General features: G+C 39.1%; 2 protein-coding genes across 6 annotated transcripts in view; one reads left to right on the top strand and one right to left on the bottom strand.

The window, feature by feature from the left end:
* Positions 1-22,992, top strand: part of LOC106062496 (protein FAM184A-like) — a 121,255-nt gene that overhangs the window by 9,654 nt on the left and 88,609 nt on the right. For all 4 annotated transcript variants that reach the window (XM_056033496.1, XM_056033484.1, XM_056033490.1 and 1 more), the window contains exon 8: positions 115-276. In XM_056033496.1, coding sequence (XP_055889471.1) covers positions 115-276 — 162 coding nt within the window. The remainder of the gene's footprint in view (positions 1-114; positions 277-22,992) is intronic.
* LOC106071142 (G-protein coupled receptor daf-37-like) lies at positions 718-7,671 on the bottom strand. Of its 2 annotated transcripts, none has more exons than XM_056033522.1 (2): positions 6,884-7,671; positions 718-3,803 (listed from the first exon to the last, which is right to left on the bottom strand). In XM_056033522.1, the coding sequence occupies exons 1-2, from the start codon at positions 7,249-7,251 to the stop codon at positions 2,933-2,935; spliced, it is 1,239 nt and encodes a 412-aa protein (XP_055889497.1). In that variant the 5' UTR covers positions 7,252-7,671; the 3' UTR covers positions 718-2,932. The 2 variants fall into 2 exon arrangements, with proteins under 2 accessions (XP_055889497.1, XP_013086631.2); XM_013231177.2 differs by having other exon boundaries at positions 718-3,779; positions 6,884-7,660.

Genomic DNA, 22,992 nt, shown 5'->3' with positions numbered 1-22,992 from the left:
ACTTGACTTGCATTACTTTTACAACCCTTAGGAACATAGATTAAGAACTTATACTGTATTTTTTTTTTTTGTTAACACAAAACTTTTAACTTGAAACATTCATAACTTGACCAGGTGACAAGACTGGAGAAACTTGTTAAAGATAGTGAAGAGGGCCTTGGGTCAGCATCTGGTCAGTTAGAAAACTTGAAAACTGCTGCTGCACAACTTAGATCAGAGTTGGATAAGACACGAAATGATCTTAGAATATCAAAGGCTTCAGAAGTCAGCTTACAGGTAAGTGTAATAGTACAGAAATGAGTTTCTTATAGATTCTTATTGATTGTTTCTGTGTCTTTGCTCTGGATATTTTCAATATTGTGGGCATCTTTTTTTTTTAACATTGGATATAATGTTCTATGAATTAAGTGTGTAACTTTTTAATATTAGATTATTATTGTTATACATCATTACTGAGGGCATTCATGCTGGAACATAAATTATAATTAAAATATCTTTTTAAATCTTATGTGGTGAATTTCTCCATGCCAAAAAAAATATTGCCACTTAGCCACCTCAAATCTTAAAATATATGTCTCATTTAGATGGAGGCTGAGATATCCTCAAAAAGCAAGTAAAATTCTCTATCCCCCAAAGTTCTACTTAGTGATCTCCGCCTTCACAGCAAAACTAGATAACAAAATAAAAGCAACAAAAACAAAAAACAAAACAACAACATTTTGTATTTCCTTTTTTATTTTGTCTTCTTTTTTTTTTTTTTTGTAATAAGATTTTCTGACATAAGTTTCTCTTTCCTGACATGTACAAACCAAACATGACATGTACAAACCAAACATGACATGTACAAACCAAACATGACAATACAATCCAGTAACAAACTTACTTAAATGCTGCATATTTCATAAATAATATTGCCTGTACAAAAACCATTGAGAAAACATGCTTATTGCCAAACTTTGATTTCAACCCAATCTCTGGAACCAGCAGAGCTCTAAGGTTTAAAGACCAAAACATGGACACTATATTTACTTGATGATAAATATTAATACATATTGTGCTTACAGTGAATTCTCTCTAAATATATATTTACATTTGCATATTCTAAACAATCAGTTAATGTCTTGGATGAAAAGCCCTGGCAGTTCAATCTGTTCACTCCCCATCACTCCCCATCACTCCCCATCATCTGTATCCCCCCCCTCCCTATCCCCCATCAAATTTTGTAAAGCTACCCCTGACTTCATTTTGTTTGATAACTAATACATTTCAAAAGCTTATATAAAAAGGTTTCTACTGAGTAGGTGATTGTGGTGTAAGCTTACATAGATAAAGTAAATAGTTGGTGTGGGCTTACAATCGTTGAGTGCTTTTGATGTAGACTTTTATCGACCATGATATTGGTTGGGTAGAATGGCTTTTATTGGTAGAATGGCTTATATTGGTAGAATGGCTTTGAATGTAAGCTTATATTTGGTAGAATGTCGTGAATGTAAGCTTACATTGGTAGAATGGCTTATAGTGGTAGAATGGCTTTGAATGTAATTCCTACATTGGTAGGCTGTTTGTTAGACAGGCATGACATTAGAACACAGATATAGCAGTAAGAAGGCTTAGACAACAGTGTATTTACATTACACTATACATGTGTACTGGTTGTGTTAGGGTGTAATAATGGAACTACTATTATTTGCAATCACAGCCAGTAGAAGGCACAATTGAAACACCAATGGGAAGATATACAGTTGATATAGAAAAAGACATTCAGCAACCATCCAATTCATTTGATTCTACACCACTGTAGTATTGTAACATTAAGTACAATAATTAGAGTTAATCATTTCTGTAACTATAATGTCAGCCTAGACAATAGTGTTTGAAAAATCACATAATGCAGGGGAAGTAACAGATTATATTGCGACTGAACTTTTATTAATTTAACTTTCTTAACTTTTTTTTCCCCCGAAGATTAACTACATTGTAAATAATGTGTAATGGACACTATTATAAAAGTGTAATGCGTGTATTGACTTACACTTACGTGTAGACTAAAAGATGAACTTAAACGTTCTAAATTCTTACGTGATTTTTTTTTTGTTTTTTAAAGGGGAGCTACTGGCTTTTCATTCAATTTTAAAACTACATGTTCGCGTGCTGTGGTATGAAGATTTTACAGTTTCTTTGGATGCAAATTTTGTTTTCCACAAACGATTTACTAAATAAGAATCTGATATTGCCTGTTTTTGAACTGTATTTACCACATATATACTCTTTTAAAATATGTTGTAATCGTGTGTGATGTAATTTAATGAAATACCGGTAAATGGTTTTGCGTTCTATTTTTAATCTTTTTTATCTTTTAATGCGTGTCCTCTACTTTGCAAACAAGCGCAAAACTATTCATTTAGCTTGGAAATATGAAATCAAACAAGGCACACCGTAATGCGCAAGGCCTCTGTTGATTAACGGAGATGTGACACACGCCCTTTAACAACAAAAAGAGTTTAATTATTAACCATCTTGTTGCTTGTACAATTTCTTGTATCCTTATATACGGAACATCCGCCATTCCTTCATGCAAGAACTATAACAGATATGACATGGTAAGTACAGGCTATAGAAGACCTTGCAAACGTATTGCTCCACAAATCATTCTTGATAATGTCTGTATTTCTGACGCTTGGCACCGTTTCCATGGAAACAACACTAGCACTAAGATATAAGTTACTGAATTACGAAACATGAACCCCAACGTCACATACCAGCCGCTTGTGTCTGTCCTTTAGTTTGTGCATCCTGTTATGTTTTGAAACAAATTACATTTACTAGACAAAACATTTCTTTGTCTTCTAGTGACAATGCAGAAAACTGTCTAATCGCTCTGATAGCAGCTCGTGCTTAAACTTTTGGATCTAGTAGGAAACAGATTAGTTTGTTAAACGTCTGCACGTGTTGCGCTGTGTCCACTGTGGGTAGAGCCATTGGATGTGACGGACTTGGACGAGGAGCTGTACACTTTGCCGTTATTGTTGGTGATTCTGAGATTGGTTCCCACCGTGGCGGTACTGTTCTCACTCAGCGGCATGGCCGTGGTCCAGGTGTCTTTACGACCCAGGCGCCTTTGAAAAATGCTGATGAGCGTCTTGCGGAACTTGCGGCTGATGGCGCAGTAGAGGATGAAATTGACGCTGGAGTTGACCATGACCAGGAAGGTGTTGATGTAGTTGAGGCTCTTAAAGGCCGGTATCTCGAACACCCAGTGCCGGCCTTTGGAAGCGATGGTCAGCGCCAAGAAAACTCCCACGGAATGGCACATGATGAATACCAGCACAGTGGCCACGACGATGGCGCTGACATGAAGCATGTCCACGGAGGTCATGTTGGAGGAGGCCGTGGCTTTGTGGCGCAGCATCCGCCTGCGGTGAGTGGCCAGGAAGTAGATGAGGAAGGCGTTGGCCACGACCAGCAAGAAAACCGGGATGATTGCCGCCAGCGCGATGTTGGCGATGTGAACGTACATGTCGTAGGAGGGCGTGTGGACCAGGTAAGTGGACAGCAGGACCTTTGTGGAGTTGAGGTCCGGGTTGGGCACGTACTCAAAGAACTTGCTGAAGTGGAAAGTGAAGGACAGCAGGAATATGGCGATGATGACCAGCCTGGCCTTCTGGATGGTGCAGACCAACCTGGGGTGAAACATGAAGCGAAGGGAGATAAATCTTTCTGTGGTCACTGCGACGGTCAACCATCCTGTGCAAGTGATGAATACATTGTTCATGACGTATCTGTATGGAGTGGAAACAGAAAATCTTAAACAAAAGTCTTTTAAACTAGGATATGGAACTTTAAACTAGAAACACATTTCGGTCATTATTTATTTGTTTTGTATTCTCAAATACAACATTTAAAAAATGACGCCATTTTAAATAAATAAAAATAAAATGGTTTCCATAATGTTACTTTCCAGATTTCTGTCGACCCTCCTGGGATTCGCCGCCGTGTAAAAAAAAGCAACCAAGATTTATGTATTTATTTCCCCTTGATATCTCCCATGAGATTTCGGAATTGAAGCACGTGAATGTTATCACTAGCAATCTTTTCACAATAACATTATCTCGTACTCGTATGGAACAGAACATAAACCAGAAGCAGAGACACTGGAACTGGGATACTTACTAGAAAAAAAATGTAAGCCGTTAAAAAGTTAAAAAAAAAAGGGTATATTTTTTTAATAAAGTAAAAAAAAAAGTAAATATCATGAGTTTTCTAAATAACTTGCGGATAAGGGATTATATTTAGCACGTGAAATGAAGAACATATTTAAACCGAGGCACACATCTTGTAATTCACTTCTTAACTTTAACCCCTGAGTACTTAGGGCCGTCTCTAAACACGCCATGAGCACTACTTGTTACCGAACTTTGTTGAGAAGAAACCAAACAAAAAAATAATCTTAAGATTAACTGCTGGGGTTGTCTACCCTCCATGAATTGATCTCCCTAGAAGCTTTAACGTACTTTTTTTTGTTTCATTTTAAGTTTTTAATACCTAGGATAGTTTACTGGTATAGAGCAACTTGAAGTTAGTCTAAGCCATGAGGGAAACATTATATGCCTATCTTGACAATCAGGCTTAACGCACGTGTGAGCGGACCTGGCTTCGGCTGACTAGGATACTACCAATGTTGATTTAAGGTCGAAACGTTTGTTAGTTTGCGGATATGCTCACGTCAAAGCGGAAAATGGAAAGAATTTCGCCAGAAAATAGATCGTCCGTTTCAAACAAAATAGCAACACGCTCGCTTCCTGTTTCATTTCCCTTCACTTTTTCACTTGGCTTTTTTTTTTCTTTTTTATTTTTCAATCACTGGAACTATAAGTCAACATTCGTCTAATGAGTTTCAATCAATGGAATTATGAGTCAACATTCGTCTAATGAGTTTCAATCACTGGAATTATGAGTCAACATTCGTCTAATGAGTTTCAATCACTGGAACTATGAGTCAACATTCGTCAAATGAGTTTCTTGTGAAGCCTTTTACAAAGGACAACTCACAGATTGTTTCTCTCCAGTCTTAAAGTGTCAGCACTTGTTTTTCAATAACAGACACTCTTCCACTCTGTGATCAGCTCATCCGCCACAGAGAGTTACGGAGATAAAGGATTTAAATGTTGACTTCTTAAACAAAAAATCCAATTGTATCTAGGGACGTTCTCGTGAAGCGGACGAGGGCAGTTATTGTGGAGTAGTACACTAAGGATGAACAATGTCAAGGAAACGAAACGAGAGAGTCAGTCGTGAAATGAGTCGAGCTCGTGCCTCATTTCGGCAGGCCCAATCAGAAAGATCTTAAGCAGTGACTTCAGGGGTAGAGGAATAAGCGTAGTAATCTGTGGTCAGTTAGTTTTAAACTCACTGATCTTCATTACCTGTGGTCAGTAGTTTTATGAGGGTGTAATGTGGTCGATTCAACGACCAACTAACGTTTAGTCCACATTGTAGTCGTGTATTAGACAAACGTCATTACCTCCCTCTCCTAGCAATCATCAGCCCCTCCTGGATTGGAACTGGCCCAATCTTACAACTCGACCAGTCTTCCAACTTGACCTCCTCCACACCCGCTCAAATCATCTTTATAACATAGTTTAGAATGTTAACCTTTGTTGATATTTCAGAGAAAACAAAAACATTTCCAAATACTAGTTGGCGGATTAAAATATGCTCTATGATGTTGGTTATTTTCAAATTACACTACGTGAAATAAGAATAATGTTCAAATCTGCTAAGCAAAGATTATCGGAAGTGAATCTGTGAGGGTGACATGCACCAAGACCACGTATGTTTTACCAACAGATGCCCGGTGACCGAGCGGCAGGGGGGGGGGGATCACTACTTTAAGTTCCAGTCATCATTCAAGAGAACTGGAACTCAAAAGTCATGGGATCTATAACCATGTCCAACTGACTTGAAAAGTGTGGGCTAATTGTCTCTAGTTCTTTTCAACTTTAAAGGAGTTCTTTTCGACGAAGAAAGTAGAATAGGGCATTGCTGGAATTGTTTACACTGTCAAACCAGTGTTTCTCTCATATTGAAGAATGTCAGCTATAGGATGCTCCGAACGTTTGCATGCATAGAAGAACATATGGTACATTATTCTGCACTAATTATTCACTATTCAAAAACAAAAAGAAAAGCGTTTTTATACATGATAAAATAATATCAAGATCAACATTTTAATGAGTGTTGTATTCTCTCATGTAGTTCTGTTGAAAGAAATACATTCTAGCTGATAAGACGAAACATAATGATGCATACGTAAGATAGGATTGGGGAACTGATTGACATTTTCAAAGTTATGTTCTTTGGGACTTATGTCAATACATTTATTCCATAAAGGATTACGGGCACGACATGGCCTAAATTGTGCCGATGTGCCTAAACTCAAAATTCAAACTCATGTCTGAATATCGCTGTTCCGTATAATAACATGGTGCTGTACATTAATGTGTACACTTGTTTTTCTAGGTTATTTCCCTTACAACATTTCCTAGATAAGTTACCCCCCCCCCTCCCTCTTGCTTCATATTTCCATATTGTATGGATAAGGACATTCTGAGCCTAGACCAGTGTTTCTCAAAGGGAAGACGTTGGTGACAGGGTACGCGTTACAGTTCATTAACTATACTGATTTTTTAAATACCCATTTATTATGTTCTGTTTATACATTAAAGTGAGGGGGGAGGGGTACTCAGCATTAAAAAATTATAAAAGCGGTACACTTAGGTCAAACGTTTGTGAGACACTGGTCTAGACGAATATTTACACGCGTTCTGTTATGGTGTTTGTCTCTAGAGACAGGCAACAATTTGCATCCAGAGGGTCAACTTACCTGATGACAGAGTAGAACCTGGTGAACAGCCTGAAGGAATAACTGGAGGCAACGCCAGCGTTGTTGCCAAAGAAAGCGGGCACCTGAAGCATCAGGAGTAGCAGGTCGGAGACCGCGAGGGCAGTGAGAAAGCAAGTGGTGGCTGCGGCCATCTCCCTTCTGGTCAGCACACATAGACTGAGGGCATTGCCGCATATGCCCAGGCTGCAGACAATGGGCGTCAGCACGTGCTCGCACGTGTACTGGATCCTGTTGAGGTACTCAGGGGGCATGACGGCCCTAGCCGGAACTGGGGCAATCGTGGTATTGAAATATGTGGAGACATTAAAGTAATCCGTTGTGTTGAGCGCCATTCTGACCCCTTCCATAGGGCTATCACGTTTCACGTTTTAATAAAGATATTAATTCTTTGCCGTTGTTAGATTTGAGACGTTTTAAACCAGTTTTTGAAAACGTCCGTAGAAAATGTAAGCGTCCACTGTTATTTAATTACAATGTCTGAAATCGGTTGTGATCTGAATATATTCAGGGAAATCTATCAAGACATTAGATTAGTTTACTAATCCACAAACAACCTTAGCTTATCCTCAAGCATGCCGGCTTCCTATAGTCGCGAGTATCTCAAGAATCGCGTTATATCTTGACTTCAAATGTTTGTTCTCCTGGTGTGAGTCCTGTGTCGTAGCGATGTATTTATAGACGTAGGCGCGAGTCGTAACTCGCGTGCCTTAGGTTGAACCGATGGGGGCAGAAAATGGTTCACCTCGTGGAGAGTGGTTTTTTTTTTTAAAAGGCCGAAAAAAAAACCCCATCTCGAGCGGTTCGTGGGCGGAGCGAGAATACGATTGGGTCGCCACTAGAACTGGTTCCTGGCACGCATGTCAATGAGATTTATGCACAGGTTTCATTTGACGTGTGCCCTCTTTCTCGACATGGTTGAACACTCCAGTTGGCCTTCTTTCTATCTCTGGTTGTATCTTGTGTCCAGCGGAAACGGAAATGAATAGGATCTCATAAGAAGCAAGTATTCCCTCCCCCACCTCTTGGCCACTGTTATCTCTTTTTTTTCTTTTTTCTCCTACTCTCTTTTTTCTCTTTCTTTCCCGCTTGCTCTCTTTTACCCTTTCTCTTTTATTTGTCTCTTTCATGATTTCCTTTTCTTCTAACCTCTCTTTATTTTGTTTTTCACACATTTCCTTTTTCCCCTTGAATGTTCTGTCTAGTTGGATAAAAAAGTTGAATGTAAAAATCTCATTCAAAAAGTTTTTGCTTTTAAATATTTTTTTTGGGGGGGGGGGGGGGGTTGGGGGAGGAGGTTGGAAATAGGTGAATAAAAAGGGGGGGGGGCAGGGGATGACTGCAGGTTGAGAAAAGGAAGAGAGAATGGTGCAGATGATAATACTACGAAATTATTTTTCCGCCCTCATCAAAGAGTCGTTGAAGCCATGAGCGTTTATCTTCCCTTTATTGCGTAGCAACAGGACTCGTGTATCTTGTCTGTTTTCATCATAACGCCATAAAAAATACAAAAGATAATCGGAGTTCTGGTGAGACAAAAGTCGCCATGGGGCTTTATCATATGTGGTCATCTTGTTGACCTGCAGATTGAAGCATATGCTTCCCCCCCCCCCCCCCAGCCCATTTCGTCTGAACGTATGGCAGTCAGTAGGTCTTTGAAGTCACAATAGGCACTTTGTAGTCATACAGGAGGTTTGGGAGATGCTGAGATGCTATCGTTGAGCGCGGATGTTTATATTTGCTTGTAGTGGTCTACAGTGGCGTCGCTTCGAACTTTGTTCTGGGTGGCTAAAACAAGGAATGAAGGTAAAACACTAATGGTGTAATACGAAGTAGCGGTGAAAAACAAAGAATAATGAAATAGTTTTAAGGTGTTTTTGTCAAGTCTCACATCAAGCGTGCATACAGTGACTATTTCCTTGTAAGAAATACATTTCGCCATTGAGTTCGTATTAGCATTACTTTTGTTTTGGATTACACTTGGATGGAATGCGTGTTTTTGTGTGATGTTAGTAGGGTATGTTACTATTTTGTTTATTTGTATGTGTGTGTATATTAGCGGCGGCCTGCTTTTGTCAAAATCGGCACTGGCATGAGCATACAACCTGGACCACAAATTGCATGCTGATGGTCATCCATTCATATCTTTCCTCATATTTTCATAACCGGTACCCCATAAGCCCAAATGACAAGTCTGCTCCTGGCGTGTATGTTTATGCAGATATACTGTGTATCAATTAAATCCCTTGTAGAAATCACGTGGTCAACATTTAAATGACATCATTGCAAGAGCCGGTCCCTCTCGTGACACATGGTGGGTCAATTCTACTAGATCTAGTTGTTAGCGAGATTTCATGCGAGATCAAGATGTCTCCTATACTACCTCACCGTCGTTGACAACACATTCATGTTTTTCTTGTGGCACCTCCCCTCCCCATTATTTCTCAACTCTATGTCGACTTTGTGAGCTTCGAGGCGCTATATTCAAGAATGGGACAATGACTTCTCTCTCGCGGTCCCACAAGGGATTCCGCACTCTTCCGCGAGCCACTCTCAAAGCGGTTATGAGAAGAATGAAACGTGTATGTGTATCTGGCTAACAGAGCAGGTCTGGCTGCAAAGTCTTTACTTACGTTACGATATATAAGACATTACATTTAGTTTCATTTTACTTTTTGTACGGAAGAAAAGGAAGGCTTGTCATTGCTGCTGGTTAAAGTGTATCTGGTGGGTTGTAAAGATTCAAGATAGATACATCTTTAGGTTCACTATAATTACCATTAGGGTGGGGGGAAATGGGAGAAAACGGCTTTCATTGGGGGGGGGGAAAGGATTTACGCAACTTTCATTTCTTTTAGCCGGGGACATGGGAGAAAACAGCTTTCATTTAATAGTGTGTCTTTGAATGAGTGACATATTTAATTTTAGAAACAAGTTTTCTCAAATATAAATTTATTTTAATAAAGATTTATAAAACAGACCTATATTCTACCTAAACAGGACATAGACATCTCTAACACTACACACAAATGTCTTGATCATAGACTCATATATTCTATCTAGACTGGAAACCGGAAATGAATTCTTATCCGCGATTGATCGATCGTGATTAACATTCAAAAAAAAGCTGAAACAAGGCGTTGTTTCGTAGAGTAGTTATAAGAGGTTCAGTTGTTTTTTTTTCAACTCTAACCTATGTAAGACACATTTTAATGTTTAGCTCTAAAAGCACTCTCGTTTCATATTTATTATTTTGCCATTTTTAGATACATAAGCTAGAAAGATCTAGGTCATCAATCTAATTAAATGTATATAAGAGGATTAAAATCTAGACTTGAATTTTTTCGATCTAGGATTTTCGAAACATTTTCTCAATGAAAACTGACATATATATTTGCGTGAATATATAGTTTTGTGATTAATAGGCTATTCTATATAAAATCCGCAAAATGACATTGCATTATTTCTAAACTTTGAAAACTAAAGATCATTACTTTTTTAAAGATAAAAGAGCGATTTCCCGTACTGCTTGAAAAAGAGTTACGTTCGGAACAATCTATCTATCTGTCTGTCTGTCTATCTGTCTATCTTTCTATCTGTCTGTCTATCTATCTATCTATCTATCTATCTATCTATCTATCTATCTATCTATCTATCTATCTATCTATCTATCTATCTATCTATCTATCTATCTATCTATCTATCTATCTATCTATCTATATCTATCTCAATCTATCTCTATCTATCTCTATCTATCTCTCTATCTCTCTCTCTATCTATCTATCTATCTATCTATCTATCTATCTATCTATCTATCTATCTATCTATCTATCTATCTATCTATCTATCTATCTGTCTGTCTGTCTGTCTGTCTGTCTGTCTGTCTGTCTGTCTGCCTGCCTGCCTGCCTGCCTGCCTGCCTGCCTGTCTATCTATCTATCTATCTATCTAACTATCTATCTATCTATCTATCTATCTATCTATCTATCTATCTATCTATCTATCTATCTATCTATCTATCTATCTATCTATCTATCTATCTATCTATCTATCTAACTCTATCTATCTCTATCTATCTATCTATCTATCTATCTATCTATCTATCTATCTATCTATCTATCTATCTATCTGTCTGTCTGTCTGTCTGTCTGTCTGTCTGTCTGTCTGTCTATCTATCTATCTATCTATCTATCTATCTATCTATCTATCTATCTATCTATCTATCTATTTCTATCTATCTATCTATCTATCTATCTATCTATCTATCTATCTATCTCAATCTATCTCTATCTATCTCTCTATCTATCTATCTAGGTCTGTGATCTGATCATTATCGGATAAGAATTTGTTTCCGTTTTCCAGCCTAGTTATTTAATATATAGGTCTGTGATTTATCCTTTTTTTTTAATTTTCCGTTCCTAGATAAACAGATAACCAGGAAAGGAAACAATCATATAAAGTGGATGTAATCATTATGTTGAAGTTTTAAGAAAACATTTTTTCTTACTCACAGGAGTATACTTATGTACAGTGAATGTATTGCTTTGAGCAGTTAGGCATCTTGACAAATTTTCTATGAACAATTGTTTGAAGTGCCGTGAGAAAAAACAACAAAACAACAGTTGAAGAAAGTTTCCAGAAATAACTTGATGGGAGACAAAGAGTTGAACTCATTCCTTTAATCACCTGCTTAGTAAAGTCAAGTGTAGACCAGTGTTTTTTCCATAACAAAAAATTTCGCACATTCGGAGTATTTAGCGGAACATTTTGCATATTCGGAGTATTTAGCAGAACACTGCTTATTATTTTTTTTTTAGATTGGATGTTGTTTTTTTTCCTATTCCTTTTAATAAAATATAATAACTAAACCATATTCTAAATTAGTATTTTTTTCCAGTACAAACTTAAAAAAAACCCATAGATATTCTCAAGCAGCTTCGGGAGGGACAAAAGGCCAGATTAGACACAATGTTGACCTGTCTTATCACTTCCCCTTAGAAAATGGCGTGAAGCAGGTTGATGTATTTGCTCCTACTCTGTTTGCAGTGGCGTATTGCTGGGTCAAATGAGGCAGTGATTGCACGAAATCATCTACGTCAGGTTTCGCTCAGACGGCAATGTGTTCAATCTTTGACGTCGACTATCCCATACCAAAAACAAAGGAAATTGTCGTAACATAGCTTCTCTATGCCGATGATTGCGCCCTACTTGCCTATACTGACTTAACATAAATGAACAGCAGCACCAGGGACCAAGTTTTGAAATGAGAGAAAGTAGTGAATTAAATGCGACGAAAATAAAGGAAACGACAACACCGCCTAGCGAACTAAACCTCTATCCATCGGAATGTCAAAAAAAAACAACAAAAAAAAACATTTTTCTGGTCCAGTCATTCGCCGTATGCAAATTACTACTACAGTGGTCAATGGTCATGTGCCCTAGCTAGCTCCGCCCCCAACTCGCCACATCCGTGTTTACCGTTAGATCGTCTAAGCTGAACCGAAGGCTCTTCGAGTTTGAAAGTTTGAAAAAAAAAACCTGTTTGAGCGTCAAACAGTAAAAAAAAACAAACAAACCTGTCTGAACCACCGTTCTGTCTGGAAGAGACCCAAGTCATTGCCTATATAAAGCATTGCTATTTCCGACATAAATGGCCCCTGGACGCATGGGCTAGACATGGCCAAAGGACCGAGTTTACCGGGAGCCTCCGCCATCTTCCTATGTTATACCAAGCTAACCATGGGGGAACTCGCCATTAATGTAACGGTCCCTTGAGGAACGGCGCATGGATTATCGACAGGGTCGTGAGAGCTCTCTTTCAACTCCGTCACTCTCGCGTACCCTTGGACACTCCCACGGGAGTTTTGTTTTACCATTCATTTAGCCTAGTTACCCCCTCAAGTAACCGAGTGCCACGTTGAGGCAGAACAGAGTACCCGGGTCCGTGTTTACCAACCATTTCAATAGGGCCGACACAGACAGCCGTTAGGCATGTATTAGACAAACAATGGATCTATTTAATTGTGTATCTCTCATAATGACAAGTGGACAACATAAATACACTACATATAGAAGCTTCAGTGATTATGAGCAATTAAGCTGTGGATATAAATAAATGCACCTAGCTTCACATCTGTATTTGCTTATACTGAACATGATCTCCAGTTCGCGGTCAAAGAATTTGCATTCTCTGCCGCCTCTTTTAGTTTATCTTTAAACCTCAGGAAAACAGAAGTCATGTTCCAGAAGTCACCGAATAAAACCTACTCAGCTCCAAAGATCACCAAAAAATGGACACCCCCTTAAAGTGGTAGACCACTTCACATATCTGGGAAGCGTAGTATCAAATGACGCATCGCTTTTATGGTACGTTGATAACCGTCTGGCCAGGGCCAGTAGTGCTTTTGGACGCCCACAGGCAATTAATTCACGTTTAGGCCTAGTAGTTGGTTATTCCAGTTGTTCGTGGATCGCCTAATCATGGAACAGTTTGGGAAACACTGGTGTAGGCAATGATGAGATCAATTTCCAACAAAGAGCCAGTGGCCAGTTCGTTGCTTAGAGCCGCTTCTGCTTCATTGATTTGATGACCTCACTTGTGTGAGACACATTGATTTGATGACCTCACTTGTGTGAGACGCATTGATTTGATGACCTCGCTATGTGTGAAACACATTGATTTGATGACCTCACTTGTGTGAGACACATTGATTTGATGACCTCACTTGTGTGAGACGCATTGATTTGATGACCTCGCTATGTGTGAGACACATTGATTTGATGACCTCACTTGTGTGAGACGCATTGATTTGATGACCTCACTTGTGTGAGACAAATTGATTTGATGACCTCACTTGTGTGAGACATTGATTTGATGACCTCACTTGTGTGAGACGCATTGATTTAATGACCTCGCTATGTGTGAGACACATTGATTTGATGACCTCACTTGTGTGAGACACATTGATTTGATGACCTCACTTGTGTGAGACACATTGATTTGATGACCTCACTTGTGTGAGACACATTGATTTGATGACCTCACTTGTGTGAGACGCATTGATTTGATGACCTCGCTATGTGTGAGACACATTGATTTGATGACCTCACTTGTGTGAGACGCATTGATTTGATGACCTCACTTGTGTGAGACAAATTGATTTGATGACCTCACTTGTGTGAGACATTGATTTGATGACCTCACTTGTGTGAGACGCATTGATTTAATGACCTCGCTATGTGTGAGACACATTGATTTGATGACCTCACTTGTGTGAGACACATTGATTTGATGACCTCACTTGTGTGAGACACATTGATTTGATGACCTCACTTGTGTGAGACACATTGATTTGATGACCTCACTTGTGTGAGACACATTGATTTGATGACCTTGCTTTGTATTGGATAAATTGATTTGATTACCTTACTTGTGTGAGACACATTGATTTGATGACCTCGCTATGTGTGAGACACATTGATTTGATGACCTTACTTCTGTAAGACTCAGGAGAAATTTTATTTTTTTACAAAGCTTATATTATCACTTTCTGTCCGCCTGTAAAAAGTGTGTTCAAGCTATTTCTCCCACACCCATTCTCGGATCAAGCTGAAACTTCGCACAATTATTCATTGACATAAGTCAAGACATGAATCAATAAAAAAAAACTACCAACTAGACAATTAATTACTGGTAATTAATTATTTTGTTTAACAGCAACAAGGAAAACTAATACTTCAGTATTCCTAGATATGGCTAAATTTGTTGGGTTTTGTCCCCTTAAATACTTTTCAATGCTATTGGCACGCATCCTCCGATCAAGTTGATACTTTAAAGTTACTTTTAAACAATTATTTATTGTGCCAAAAAACAACAACACATGAATCTATAAACAAAAATACTCTATTAGTCAATAAATTATTGGTAATTAATTATTTTGTTTTGATATCGAATTAGGGAAATAACTTGTATATTATTGGTATATATAGTTTTAAGGACGGAGTTCTTCCGCTTTAGATAAGTTTTTTGTTTTTAAAGTATTTTTTAATTTTTTTTTCCTTGTTTTTAAAGTATATTTTTTTACTTAACATGTTTTCTAATTAAAAGCAGAAAACTATTATCATAATGGGTTAAGGTGACCTAATGATGTCACATAAAATAATAATATTAAAGTAGATGCTACGAAAATAGGGATAATTATTTCTAAATCGAATGCATTAAGAGGTAATTCTACACATCCACACTCACACACATCTGCATACATTTCTCCCTTGACAAAATCTTTCCTCAGCCGCTTAAGAGAAATAAAATTGTTTTCATCTAATTCTGTTTGTCAACATGTTCTTAAGTATCCTTGATGATTTTCTTAAAGGGCAAGTCAACACTGCGTTGTGGTCCAGTCACTTCAGTGCTGTTTGAATAGAAGTGATGAATTCAATCTTTTAAAAGTACATGCTCAATGTCGGCTGTCTAGGGGAGAAACAAAAAGATGCCGACTGTCCCAAGTGTAAAGAAACCAGCTTTTTTTTTTCTGTGGTTATATTGTAGGCCTATCAAAACAAACTGTTGTATTTATTGTAAGCGAGTAGTGCCTGGTGGATTATCACCCAACCAGCCTCCTCCTCCCCCCCCCGACCACCCAAATGTGGTAAATGAGCTTCTAAAGGAGATCCACCGGCGTGGGAGAAGCACTAGACTCGCTCACGCTATCAGCCAGCACAGGACTGCATGGCACTGAATGAGGAAGCACTGGCACTGGCTATCTAGGCGATGTCTAATGGGGTGTCACTGGTTTCTTTCTAAACGCTAATAAAACAAGACAGTAAACCTCACGTCGCTGCGCAGGGCGCCTCCCCCATCCCGACTTCGCACCCACAATCCACGGATGAGTTCCAAGCCTGGCGGTCCGTCGCCAGTCAAATGAAATTTTAATGCGTGACTTACATTCATTTCGGCACCAAAGCTAATGAAATTTAAATGGTAGTTCAAGTCAAGACAGTTAATGGGCCCGGTTCACTTTACCGAGAACTAAGGTTTACTACGCCGTGAAGTGTGATCAAATACTTTACGTCTGATGACTTTATTTCTTTAGAAGCTGAGAGTAACCGCATTTAAAAATCATTCGGTCAAATGTGTGTTTATTTGTGTGTGCGATTGATTGTTTTTGTTGTATGTTTGTGTGTATAGAAAGCTTTAATTTATAGATTATTGTTGAACACTATGTGGAAAGTTTGTGAGTTTCGACCGTAAAGTGTTGTTTTTTTTTGGTTTTAAAAAGGGTGTACTTAGTACTAGATCTGGGAACTTCGGCCGAGTCATTGACTTGTATTTAACGTGACCTATTTGGTGCCATCTTGATTGATGATTTGGTCGTTCCAGTCGTCCTGGTTCCTATGACGTTTGAGTTGTATCTGTTGTTTTTTCATAAGCAGGACGTTTTCTCGCCGTCAGTTTTGTGCTGGACGTTTTGACGCTGAATGCTTTGTGGCTTTACTGGTTGGAAAGAATATTGCTTGTTTAATTATTTTTTTTTTGCTTTGTATTAGTTTTTATTAATCATCTTCAAATGTTCAACTCATCAATGGCTGGCGCTAATAGGTCGCGTACAATTTTTTTCTCAATGCTCTTCCACAAATACCATCAGATTATTGTTACCGTTTGTTCTACTAACTAAATAGTTTTTAAAAAGTTTAGAAACTCGTTAAGTTTTATTCTCAATAATTTAGTAACGCTTAGCGTCGTCAATCGAGTGTGAACTAATCCTTTCTTCTCTGCTCTGGGATGCGATGGAGTTCATTGCAGACATCTGACTGGGGGCGGCATTCGGCGTGAAAACTTGAAAGATGAATCTATTGGTTTATATAAAACTAAGGAATACCAGTAATCATGTACGTATGAACCTGTGTCCTGCTACAAGTGACCAGAGAGTCAATATAAGTCAGTCAGCTACTTTACGCCGAGTCAAACGTTACTCGAACCTTAGAATTATCAATATGGCTAAATTTGTATACACCGGATGTGGACTTGGAGACTTCCTGTCTATCTAATGCCTTGATGACCAGGGCCCTCAAGTGGCTGGTGTCCAGCTAAGTGCTCGCTCCAAGTCACTGAAAGCTATGGAGAAACATAGCTGCAGTGCGTCAGGCGAAATAGGAGAAAGATAAAGAGAAAGAAAGATTACATGAACATGAGATGGGGAGAGACAGAGGGAATGAGAGAGAGACAGAAGGAGAGATAGACAGGGAGAGAACAGAGAGAAAGAGGGAGAGGGGAGGGGGCGAGAGACACAGAGAGAGGGAAAGAGAGATTTATAGAGCAGAATAAAAGAAAAAAAAAGTTGCACATGAAGTCAAGAATACATGAATATCTTTTGAAGACATTGCCATCTGTAATTTTAGACATCTTTAGAACTACTAAATATATATATTTTTTTGCGTCCATGTCAAAATGTGGTATACGCGACTTACAAGAAGCTGAAATCATCGAAGGTATTTATTACATTTAGAGTCTTAATTTTTTTTTTGGTTTGGGGGAAAAACAAAAAGGGGGGGGGGGGGCATTTCGGGAAAATAAAAACTTTATCAAAAGAAGCAAATTTTTTCACGTGGCAAAAAAAAAAAAAAACGTGAGCGCTGTCCACGCAAGTTGGTCATTTATCAGACTGGCAGGTCGTTTCTAAAAACAGATACAGGTGTAGACGTTAGAGTGTGTGCATGAAGGTGAGGGCTCAGAGACTCATAGCAACTGCGACTTCAAAACAAAAGGGGGTCCCAATGCTTGTCACAGGTCGCAATACTGAACAGAAACCTGTCTAGCCCTGGACCCTTGAATGTTTCATGGTATGCCGTTGGCCGATATTTTGAGGCTCCGAATAGCAACGCTACCTTAAAATTAACATTTAGGGTTGGTTCGTGTATGGAAATAAAGGTACCCGTTTCGGACATTGTGATTCATGTGTACAGATTTGTTTCTATCGCCGCCGGTTAATGAGTATATCTTGTGGTCATCACTACGACCTGATGCTTTTACTTCCACGATATTCAGACTCAAGACCCTTCGGTTCTGAAGCCAAGGGGTTTACTCCTCGGCCACCTCGCCCCAAAAGGAAAAAAGCAAGTGATTGAAACACAGACTAAACAAACAAAGACACAAACAAACAGAAAAAGTTGATTATGTATTCAGTTTAGAAATTATAAATGACTTCAACAGAACAACAGTAGCTGACGTTTAACCTAAATCCTGTGTTTTAGGAGCCAGGAGTTTCCAGAGTAGGTCAATGCTGACGTGTAAAAAGGTCAAAGAAAAAAAAAGAATGTCAGTGTTATATAAGCTGATATGAATCAGTTGAAGCTAATCCAAATGATGTCTGAAATCTGGGGACTACTTTGAAGCATTCTACTCAGAACATAAATAGAACAACAGACTAAGTATGAAACGGATAAGAAACCGAACTATTTCTGTTGACAAATAAGAACGTGACTTTTGTTATGAACATTTACCTAAAACCTTCAAACTATTTTGTTTTCCTTTAGCTAATACTCAAAAATTAAAAGAAAAAAACTGCGACTGGTTTTAGACAAGGAATCGGTCTTTTTTTTTTTTTTTTATAACAGAACGATAATTGTCTTTGAAACCCATTCACGACTTAAAGGTGGTTCATGCGTTATATACATAGTATATCTATGCGTTAGTACAGTTGACATTGATAGTAGCACATGATTGCTCTCCCTCCCCCCTCTCTCTCACTGGACTACACTACGTCTCAGCTATATGAACCTGGCACAGCTATTCACTTCTCTTTCTTGGTTACCCATTATAACAGTCTGACCCCCTCCATTGTTTTGTTCTACCTACCCACTTAATGATATCATTTTATTCTATCCTGAAGCTTTGTCTGATAAGTTCACTCCTGACTGAGAGACGTGGACTTGGACTAGGTTGACTCTTGTGCTCTTTACTATGCAACCTTTATCGTTATCGCCTGATTCAAGAAAATATTCGATGCACATCTGAACATCTTTGAGTGATTCATAGAATAATAATGTTTTTAAAGACCTATTTAGATGAGTATCTCTTTACCGCTCTTGAATAGTATAGAGATGTGCAAGTTATTCCGAAACAGAAGCTTTTTTATTTTTCGCCTGTTTATATGCATCACATTCTAGACTGAATGCGTCTATACCACGAGAGGGCTGCATTGAGTGGAAGGGAGGGGTCTTGCCAGGGCGGGGCGCGTATTGTACAATTTGTTTCTAATGACATCTCAAGTTACCGGCGCCTGGAGCTACTTTGTTTGACCTGGTGTTCTAGGCCTCTTTGACTCACACTTTAGTTTCGAGCTGGAGGAAGAGAGAAGAAAGAAAGATGGGGGTGGGGTGGGGGGCGACTGTTATAATGTAAAGTTTGATAGTGGTCCAAGCCCCCCCCCCCCTCCCCCTCTTTGCTGTCACAGACGCACATCATCTGGCAACCCGATCTGACATGAATGTATAAACTGTGCATTTGGTTTCTTTTATCATTCATCAAAAGACGACGGCCTCAAGACAAATGTATCTCCCCCCCCCCTCTTCACACACATATATGCACATTCACACATACTTATAGACGGAGTCCTTTACTGAACAATCTACAAGCTTTTAACACAACACCACAAACTGGATGCAGAGTGTACTTTACATACTACATATTGACTTGAGAGTTAATGCAATATGGACGAATTTTAATCTTTTACTCTCTACTTGCTTTCATAGTCCCAATTTGTTTTCTGTTGAATGTGTTGCCTCGTAGAAGTTAGAAAACAATAATCTTCATAAGTAATAAATGGAAATATTAAATACAATTGACAGTTGAGTTATTAGTATGAAAATTCTCTAAATTTAGATTTAAAGTTCTTTCTTCTTAAAAAGTTTATCAAAATTCCGTGATTAAAAATAATGTTATTCAAATTACGTAATAAAACGTTCCTCTAAATCCTATACTAAGAGGTGACACAGTAAGAAGTTTCCTTTAAATTACCTTCTAAGGTCAATCTTTAAACTACCTACTAAAATGAACCAAAAAAAAAAAATTGTTAGAGATAAAAATGTTGTTGACAAAAGAATCTGTTGTTTAATATGCCTAGATTTGTTCCTGGTCTTTCAATGAACGGAGAAGTTCTTTCACCCAGCATCCAAATCTAGAGGAGATTTATCCTTACAGAGGAAAAAAAAAAGCAGAGGTTAAAGTTCCAACATCTAGGGAAGGGAAGACTGAAACAGCACGTTTTAGAAAATCTTCGAGGCCGCCTACGATTGAATAAATATGACAGGTGACACTTATTGGATTGAAATTGGAGATGATGACTGGACTTGAGTTTATTAGACCACGTGTTTCTGGTGATTGGAAGCGCTAAGGGGAAGTTACTGGATGGCGCTCCTACGTCTGCGAGGCGTACCAAACAGAGTTGTAAACGAATGTTGAGATCTGAGTGGCACGCCGTATACAAGAATGTTAACCAACCGTGCGCAAGGGTTTAATCACGTGACACACGTTGTTTCTGTTCACCTGAATGACGTTTCTGTCAATGTCATTAAGAACGCATATTTTAATGACGTCATTGTTTACCTTAAAAAAATCTTTTTTTATCTTTTAAGAAATACTTCATTTGAGAAAGTATGCTTAAAAGCTTCGCAAATTAAAAAAAAAATAATTGTTTGTTTAACAATTTCTTAATCATTACAGAACTCTTTTTGTATTTGTTTAAATCACCTCGAGTTTTTTATTGTGCCATAATTGTTATTCTGTCTTGTGTGTGTGTGAGAGAGTGAAAGAGAAGGAGTGAAAGGTTGAAGTCGTCTGCCATGGTTAATTACTGCACAAACAAGTCTGACGTCGTGGATTAGAAAGCAGTTCTCTAGTTAAGTTTCATTAGATGCTGAGCCAAAATTAAAACTATTTTGAAAATTGCTCCATCTCACGCGCTTTAATGCTAATTAGGAATTTTACATTTTTGTATCGAGAACCATTTTTGCAATTCCTCTTATCAGCTTTTACATTTCTCATGGGTTAAAAAAAATCTGGACACGGATCTCGAGAACGGCTCTAACGATTTTCTAATAAGTTTTTACAGTTTATGTTTTTTTTTGAAAAAAACAACAACACTAGCTGATTGACCACACAGTGAAAACTCTGGTTTATCGAATAAGTTTTCAAAACATAATCTGTAAATTTGGTCAGGAGGTCTAATCAATCTAAATCTTTTAAACATACGTATTCAGGTCTTGCCTCATGTATTCATTGAAGACTTGCCGATCTCCGTCTCGACAGGTCTTGCCTCATGTATTCATTGAAGACTTGCTGATCTCCGTCTCGACAGGTCTTGCCTCATGTATTCATTGAGGACTTGCTGATCTCCGTCTCGACAGGTCTTGTCTCATGTATTCATTGAAGACTTGCTGATCTCCGTCTCGACAGGTCTTGCCTCATGTATTCATTGAAGACTTGCTGATCTCCGTCTCGACAGGTCTTGCCTCATGTATTCATTGAAGACTTGCTGATCTCCGTCTCGACAGGTCTTGCCTCATGTATTCATTGAGGACTTGCTGATCTCCGCCTCGACAGGTCTTGCCTCATGTATTCATTGAGGACTTGCTGATCTCCGTCTCGACAGGTCTTGCCTCATGTATTCATTGAGGACTTGCTGATCTCCGTCTCGACAGGTCTTGCCTCATGTATTCATTGAAGACTTGCTGATATCCGTCTCGACAGGTCTTGTCTCATGTATTCATTGAAGACTTGCTGATCTCCGTCTCGACAGGTCTTGCCTCATGTATTCATTGAAGACTTGCTGATCTCCGTCTCGACAGGTCTTGCCTCATGTATTCATTGAAGACTTGCTGATCTCCGTCTCGACAGGTCTTGTCTCATGTATTCATTGAAGACTTGCTGATCTCCGTCTCGACAGGTCTTGCCTCATGTATTCATTGAGGACTTGCTGATCTCCGTCTCGACAGGTCTTGTCTCATGTATTCATTGAAGACTTGCTGATCTCCGTCTCGACAGGTCTTGTCTCATGTATTCATTGAAGACTTGCCGATCTCCGTCTCGACAGGTCTTGCCTCATGTATTCATTGAGGACTTGCTGATCTCCGTCTCGACAGGTCTTGCCTCATGTATTCATTGAGGACTTGCTGATCTCCGTCTCGACAGGTCTTGCCTCATGTATTCATTGAGGACTTGCTGATCTCCGTCTCGACAGGTCTTGCCTCATGTATTCATTGAGGACTTGCTGATCTCCGCCTCGACAGGTCTTGCCTCATGTATTCATTGAAGACTTGCCGATCTCCGTCTCGACAGGTCTTGCCTCATGTATTCATTGAAGACTTGCCGATCTCCGTCTCGACAGGTCTTGCCTCATGTATTCATTGAAGACTTGCCGATCTCCGTCTCGACAGGTCTTGTCTCATGTATTCATTGAGTACTTGCTGATCTCCGTCTCGACAGGTCTTGCCTCATGTATTCATTGAGGACTTGCTGATCTCCGCCTCGACAGGTCTTGCCTCATGTATTCATTGAAGACTTGCTGATCTCCGTCTCGACAGGTCTTGCCTCATGTATTCATTGAGGACTTGCTGATCTCCGCTTCGACAGGTCTTGCCTCATGTATTCATTGAGGACTTGCTGATCTCCGCCTCGACAGGTCTTGCCTCATGTATTCATTGAAGACTTGCTGATCTCCGTCTCGACAGGTCTTGCCTCATGTATTCATTGAAGACTTGCTGATCTCCGTCTCGACAGGTCTTGCCTCATGTATTCATTGAAGACTTGCTGATCTCCGCCTCGACAGGTCTTGCCTCATGTATTCATTGAAGACTTGCTGATCTCCGTCTCGACAGGTCTTGTCTCATGTATTCATTGAGGACTTGCTGATCTCCGTCTCGACAGGTCTTGCCTCATGTATTCATTGAGGACTTGCTGATCTCCGCCTCGACAGGTCTTGTCTCATGTATTCATTGAGGACTTGCTGATCTCCGTCTCGACAGGTCTTGCCTCATGTATTCATTGAAGACTTGCTGATCTCCGTCTCGACAGGTCTTGCCTCATGTATTCATTG

This window comes from Biomphalaria glabrata, chromosome 1 (genome assembly GCF_947242115.1).
Source record: "Biomphalaria glabrata chromosome 1, xgBioGlab47.1, whole genome shotgun sequence".
NCBI lineage: Eukaryota > Metazoa > Mollusca > Gastropoda > Planorbidae > Biomphalaria > Biomphalaria glabrata.
Note: the sequence above shows the minus strand (reverse complement) of the source record. Positions and strands in the feature narration are given on the sequence as shown.